Genomic DNA, 7,882 nt, shown 5'->3' with positions numbered 1-7,882 from the left:
GTGTTAGCGCCTTTAGCATGCACACGTTCGTGGAAACAGGCGCTTTATAAGTTGCCATTACATTATACAGGGCGTTAAATGTCTGAAAAGGGCAATGTGCCCACTAAATTGATATTACTTGACGCCGTCCGACTTACAGTAGAGTTACAGTTTTATGAAGCAAGAAGTTAATTGACTTACCTCGGTTTCTTTGTGAATATTCACCCGACGGCTGAACTCAACAACTATTTGAATCATTTCTTCAAATCTCGTTGATTACATATCAACTTACTCGTGAAGATCTGGACTAAAAATGGTGAGATTCTCTATTTAGCAACCCATGCCTAACTTAAGACGCGACTAACAGGATACGATTCGTATTCCAATTACAGATCGATGCTCATGATATTAATCACTGGATTGTCCGGTCCAGATACAATTATACAACGTGACTAAATTCACTGACAACTACTACTTTTCTAGATTACAAATTTTGAATTCGTTTTGTGCCTTTCAAATTCCAAGAAATTATAATTTTGATATTAATTTTACAACAATGACGGTACCCAGTGGTCAAATCCACGTGTTTGAGTCTTCTTGTCAATGATAGATTGATTACGTTGATATATTTCTAGTTTTGCCAGCAGCTACCATTGCTCTAGTGTTGCATTTAAAGTGGCAAATATTTAAGACCAGCAACCAACCAAATTGAAATTGAGTTATACCTACCAAATTGAAATTGAGTAATATTTTTTCAAAGTAATTTGTTTTCATAAAACATAATTGTCGTGTTTCCATAATGCTGTTTCTTGAAGCAGTCGTCGAAAAAACATGTACATACAATAGTGAGTGAGTGTGTGAGTGAGTGAGTGTGGTTTTACACAGCTTTTAGCAATATTCCAGCAATATCATGGCGGGGGACACCAGAAATGGGCTTCACACATTGTGCCCATGTGGGGAATCAAACCCGGGTCTTCGGCGTGACGAGCGAACACGCAAAACTAAATGTTTTTGTGGAGGATATCATAAGTAGGATAATCCTCAGATGATTACCGTTAAATATCATAATGCTGCCTTTCAGAACTGGCGTCACAAACACTATCAATTTACACATTGTACCCATGTGGGGAATCGAACCCGGTCTTCGGCGTGACGAGCAAACGCTTAAAACACTAGGCTACCTCACTGCCCCAAAAGCGACGTTTATCACACACAGAGAGCCCTTTCGTCACGTTGTCACGTCGTCAAAGCATTGCTGGAATATTGCTAAAAGCGGTGTAAACCCATACTGACTCACCCACTCACAGAGACATTGAAGCATAAACTGGAATTCGAACCAACGACTCTAGCACGGTCGACGATTACTTCGATCATTTTTATTCAATTCTTTGTGTTTATATCACTCCCAATAGTGAAATTACGAGACAAGGTAGACATTGTTATCTTATCGCCAATCCCACAACCAGGAAGAACATGACACGTCACTATAAAAATATACAGAGCCGTTCCAGGTGCTTCCATACGTAGCGTCAGACTTGCTGACTTGGTTGACACGTGTCATCGTATCCCAATTGTGTAGACTGACGCTCATGCTGTTAATCACTGGATTGTCTGGTCCAGACTCGATTATTTACATAACGCCGCCATATAGCTAGAATATTAACGAGTGCGGCGTTAAATAACTAATAAATAAACAAACATAGATAGCGTCAACCTCGGTGACTTTATTGCGTGTCATCGAATCTCGCATTGCGTGGACCGATGCTCATAATATCCATCACTTGGTATTTGGACCCAAATTTCTTTAGAGACCTCCGTGTAGCTGTAATACGCATTTAAATGTATCGACTGTACACTGGCAGACTATGTAATGTTTTTAAAATCCAGTTAACATGAAATCGTAAACACGGCATAATTTCTCTTTAAATAACAAGTCACTGGATTTGAAATCAATCCTCAATCCAACTACCGTGTAAGTGAATATTTTACTTTTCTTACCGTTAGTGAGTGAGAATATTCCAGCTATATGGCGGCGGTCTGTAAATAATCGAGTCTGAACCAGACAATCTAGTGACCAACAGCATGAGCATCGATCTGCGCAATTGGGAACCGATGACATGTGTCAACCAAGTCAGCGAGCCTGACCACCCGATCCCGTTATTCGCCTTTTACGACAAGCATGGGTTACTGAAGATCAGTTCTAACCCGAATGTTCACGGGTCCTTATATTTCTTATTTTCTTTTACCCTGAATAATTCACTTTTTTAACCGTACAATAGTGATGTCACCAAGTATCCTAGCCCATCTAAAGATAAGACACCGCTCAAACCTACTCACTAACCCTAATTATTAATTAGTTTTTTTTTGTGTGTGTGTGTGTGTGTGTGTGTGTGTGTGTGTGTGTGTGTGTGTGTGTGTGTGTGTGTGTGTGTGTGTGTGTGTGTGTGTGTGTGTGTGTGTGTGTGTGTGTGTGTGTGTGTGTGTGTGTGTGTGTGTGTGTGTGTGTGTGTGTGTGTGTGTAGCGTATTGGTGAAAGCATCCGCTCGTCACGCCGAAGACCGGGCTCGACTCCCCACACGGGTTCAATGCGTGAAGCCTACTTCTGGTGTCCTCCGCCGTGATATTGCTGGAATGTTGCTAAAAGCGGCGTAAAACAAAACTCACTCACTCACTCTCATGTAATTCTTTTACGCGCAGATTTCGGGATCACTCAGTGTTTCAACTTGGAAACACCAGAGGCAGAGATATTGCCAGGACACAATACCACGACGTGTACCTTTAATTGCACGACAACACATGAAAAACGTTGTTTGCGTGTTGATCACCAGATGGGTCAAGGTTGGGTGGAACATTTGTCTACAAGCGAGTCCGGTAATTCCTCGCGTCCGGAAATTCTGCGCAGCCGCAATAGCGTACTTCCGTATCGAAGGTAACCATCGTTGCTACAACATTTACGCTTGAAATGGGGACATTTCTACAAGGGACTGGCTTTTAATCACTTAAGGTAAGTAAATAACAGTAATTGACAGATGAATTGACAGTTTTATGAAAATTCGTTTTCTTCAGACTTTTAAACCGTTTTCTTCATTATTCATAATTGGATTTAGTATGATTCCACACACTAGCATGCAACACCCATGCCAAGATCACCCACCAGAACATAATGCACGTACATATATGAATTCAGATTAACCAATAATCATTTTGGACAATATATAATAAAACACGCATAGCCAAATATACGCAACGGCCAAAGTTATTGTGATACACAGACAGTGGATGATATAATTTTGGGTGCTGGCTGAAACCTGTGTCGGAGGTGCGTGGTTCGAATCCATCGGTCTTGACATAGGGTCGTTACTGTTCAAAAATAGTCAAACTTTATAGTGAGTGAGTTTAGGTTTACGCCGAACTAAGCAATATTCCAGCTATATGGCGGCAGTCTGTAAATAATCGAGTCTGGACCAGACAATCCAGTGATCAACAGCATGAGCATCGATCTGCGCATTTGGGAACAGCTGACACGTGTCAACCAAGCCAGCGAGCCTGACCACCCGATCACGTTAGTCGCCTCTTACAACATTCATAGGCTACTGAAGATTCATTCCAACCCGGATCTTCACGGGTCCAAACTTTATAACGGCGGTCTGTCAATAGTCCCGGCATTGACATAATGAGCTCAAAGAACTAAACTGGGATACAATGACTCGAGTTACCACCTTTATTCCGTTCATCGCATGTTACGAAACAATGGAAAACTAAAGACGGATCTCCACAGCATGCCAAGCCATAAAAAACGTACAAGGACTTAGGCATCAACATCCAGTATCCATGAATGTTTCCAGGTTTTATTAAGCAAAATACATATTGTTTCTATCTATATTGTATGCACTGTCGTTTCTTGTTTGTTCTTGGGGAGCGTTTGTTCGTCACGCCGAAGACCCGGGTTCAATTCCCCACATGGGTATAATGTGTGAACCCCATTACTGGTTACATTGCTAAAAGCGGCGTAAAACTAAACTCAATCACTCACTTGTTTGTTCTCACAACACCATGTCACGTAGGAGAGCTATCAATATATACTCATGCCAATAATAGTTGTCACCCCTGCCCACCCCAACCCACATACACCTCACACCCCACCCCACACCCTCTATAATTAAAAATTGAAGGGGATGACAACCATTATTGGCATGAGTGTATATATATATATATATATATATATATATATATATATATATATATATATATATATATATATATATATATATATATATATACACTCATGCCAATAATAGGTTGTCATCCCCTTCAATTTATATATATATATATATATATTGTTGTTGACGCTGAGGTTGTTGACGCTGAGGTTTGCAAGGTATATGTTACAGGTTATATATATATATATATGGCCTTTCAATGCTGGTGCAATCTGACATCAATCATTTACTTCTTAGGGCTCTTTATTATATATATGATCGGATTAATAAAGAGGTGTGTCCATGTGATGTACGACATGATGGTGTGGATCCATTGTCCGGCAAGCTCCATGCTTGGATCCACGATTGTCATCACGGCAAAGGGGGTATAGGTGAGCACGAAACATACGAGGATAATAATGATCATGCGCAGAAGTCGCACTTCCTGTTTGGAGTGGATTCCTGTGTTCGTTTGCTCCACATCTTTCTTATCCGCTATCTTCTGCTTGGACTTCTTATATGTGCGAAAGATGGACACGTAGCTGACGACGATGACTGGAAGGGATGTTGAAAGGATACACATTGCAACGACCGAAGCAAACTTGTCTTTGTTAATTATTCCACAGAAGTTCTTGTTGGGGTCGAAGGCAAACTGACCCAGTGCGTCGGTCAGTGGCAAGATGAAGACTATGGCATACATCAACCAGCCAGCACCTATGATGATGGCGTTGTTCCGAGTCCTGCCATACACAGTGTTGTAGGTTTTGGGATGGACTATCTTCATGAAGCGGTTGACGGTCAGGAGGACGAAAGCGTTTGCCTCGGCGCAAATGTTGCTGTACAAGAAATATGCAAAGAGTTTGCAGAACGCAGTGCCGTAGATCCAACCCTTGAAGAAGGAATTGATGGCGATGAGAGGAAGAATGATTCCAGAGCTGAGAAGGTTGTTGACGCTGAGGTTTGCAAGGTATATGTTACAGGTTTGCTGTTTTTGACCCTTCTGAGTCAACCTGTAGATACTGAAGCTGTTGCCCACAGTCCCCGCCACAGCAATTGTGATGGAGCAGACTGAGTGAAAGATGTGGAGCCCATTAGACAGTCCCTCATAGGTCAAGGTCGAGTTCACAGAGACGGCCATTTTGATTCTGGAATGGAAGAATGTAATTTTTTAGCATAGAGAGATTAACATTTAATGCGATGTTCCTTTGACCCAATCATTCAACTTTTAATCAAGGTTTATTACAAATGTTTCACAGCAGCATGGAACCTTTCACCGTCAAGATCTCCATTTTCAGCATCAAACTTCTCCAAAGACTTCTCCAAACCACCACAGTATACCCTTTCACAGTTGAGGCTGAACGTTCTCAGTACCAGCTTCACAAGTTTACCGTGAAGGCCTATCGTTATCTCAACCACCTTCGCCCCTTCACTCTGACCATCTCGTCACCATTTTACCGTTAATGCCTAACGTTCTCACCACCAGATTCACAAGTTTACCGTGAAGGCCAAACGTTATCTCAACCAACTTCACCCCTTCAGTCTGACCTTCTCGTCACCATTTTACCGTTAATGCCTAATGTTCTCACCACCAGATTCACAAGTTTACCGTGAAGGCCTAACGTTATCTCAACCAACTTCACCCCTTCAGTCTGACCTTCTCGTCACCATTTTACCGTTAATGCCTAACGATCTCACCACCAGATTCACTATTTGACAACCCAAGGATCTCACTCTCACGGTGACACTTTACCCCATAAAGATCTATTGTCCTCATTGTCAGAAGATATTGTAACGTAAAACCAGGACTGGGGAAGGACAGGGCCTATTAGTTCGAAGCTCTCTTAGCGCTAAGATAGCCGTAAGTGCCATACATTAACATTAACTTACGACTATCTTAGCGCTAAGAGAGCTTCGAAAATCTAGGTTCTGGTTCTTAATGGGGAAAGGTTTAGTTTGTTAGTTAGATCTCGGTGAGCATGAATGTATACTCATACGGCAAATATGTTAAAGTTCTGAAAAACTATGTATCAGTATTGACACATTTGGGCTTGAATTTCCAACCCGAATACACGTTCATCTTCCAATTGTGTAGATCGATTCTCGTGATGATCACTGGATTGTCTGGTCCAGACTTGATTATTTACAGACCGCCGTCATATAGCTGGAATATTGCTGAGTGCAACTCACTCACTCAAACAGATTACTGACTCCGACTCCAAATGTTTTAATTTTACACACTTAAAGCCGGGTGAGGGTAACAGCATGAAACATTATTTGAGGCCTTTTGGAATTCAGCAATATGTCAGCCATACAGCGGCGGTCTGTAAATATTCGAGTCTGGGTCGGACAATCCAGTGATCAACATAACGAGAATCGATCTACACAACTGGAAGATGAACGTGTATTCGTTTTTGAAATTCAAGTCCAAATGTGTCAGTACTGATACATAGTTTGAGTGGATATCTTTTTGAGAACTTAAAATCGTTTTACTTCAGAGTGAGTGAGTGAGTTTAGTTTTACGCTGCACTCAGCAATATTCCAGCTATATGGCGGCGGTCTGTAAATATTCGAGTCTGGACCAGACAATCCAGTGATCAACATCATGATCATCGAACTACGCAAATGGGATATGATGATATGTGTCAACCAAGTCAGCGAGCCTGACCATCCGCTCCCGTCAGTCGCCTCTTACGACAAGCATGGGTTGCTGAAGATGAATTCTAACTCGGAGCTTCACGGTTATTTTGTATGTGACAGTCACTGGTTTGAATATATAATACAGAATAATATAAAGCAAAACATGCAGTTTAACAGACTAAATAAAACTGCTTTTCAGGAGCTGACGCATTCCGCCATATAGCTGGAGGAGCGGTGGGGTAGCCTAGTGGTTACAGCGTTCACTCGTCACACCGATGTTCCTGGTTCGATTCCCGACATGGGTACAATGTGTGAAGTCCATTTCTGGTGTACCTTGCGGAAACATTGCTAAAAGCGGCGTAAAACCTCACTCACTCATACAGCTGGAATATCGCTAAGTACGGTAAAGAAACAATCCCTTCACACCTCTTTGGGTTGCGAAATACGGTCAATATTTCTGTGTTAAAGAAAATATATATCGATATATGAAATTCGGTAATGTTACTTACCTGTCTAACTGTTCACCTGAATTAGCCTCAGACTTTGTTCGGGCGATTTAATTTTACAGTTGCTTTGCTGTTGTTAAGTTGTTCAATGGCTCAGATTTTGTTCAGTGGCTTGTTGTTCAAACTTTGGTTTTGGTGCTACGGTTGTTGCGAAGAATTTAAGCTTCAGCGATTCAGACGAAATTCCTGGTCAGTTTGTCAAACTTTGTTCCAGTACAACAGTTGTTCGGGATATTGTTAAGCGTCAGATGTGCTGACTAATTTCAGGCATCGGTTGTTGGGATGAAATTCAGGCGTCGATTGTTGGGATGAAATCCAGGCGTGGAGTGTTGGGATGAAATCCAGGCGTCGGTTGTTGGGATGAAATTCAGGCGTCGGTTGTTGGGATGAAATTCAGGCGTCGGTTGTTGGGATGAAATTCAGGCGTCGGTTGTTGGGATGAATTCCAGGCGTCGGTTAGTCAGACTATGCTCTGGTACTTCAGTTGCTGAAACAAATATTAAATCGTCGGTTGTTGTGACGAATTTCAGACGTCAGTTATTTAGACAATACTCTGGAACT

The 7,882-nt window shown here is 41.8% G+C and overlaps 1 protein-coding gene across 1 annotated transcript; it reads right to left on the bottom strand.

Moving 5' to 3' along the window:
* Nucleotides 1-4,425: 4,425 nt before the first annotated feature.
* Nucleotides 4,426-5,316, bottom strand: LOC124271803 (protein trapped in endoderm-1-like). Its single transcript, XM_046706954.1, has one exon. The coding sequence runs from the start codon at nt 5,314-5,316 to the stop codon at nt 4,426-4,428; it is 891 nt and encodes a 296-aa protein (XP_046562910.1).
* Between the last annotated feature and the right edge of the window lie 2,566 nt (nt 5,317-7,882).

The sequence above is a fragment of the Haliotis rubra genome, unplaced genomic scaffold (assembly GCF_003918875.1).
Source record: "Haliotis rubra isolate DU_JTF1 unplaced genomic scaffold, ASM391887v1 Scf1635, whole genome shotgun sequence".
Lineage (NCBI taxonomy): Eukaryota > Metazoa > Mollusca > Gastropoda > Lepetellida > Haliotidae > Haliotis > Haliotis rubra.
This window is presented reverse-complemented; position numbering and strand designations above follow the sequence as displayed.

What these genes read in the sequence shown, in the direction of transcription:
- LOC124271803 (XM_046706954.1), bottom strand. Translation starts at nt 5,316, where the DNA reads ATGGCCGTCTCTGTGAACTCGACCTTGACCTATGAGGGACTGTCTAAT.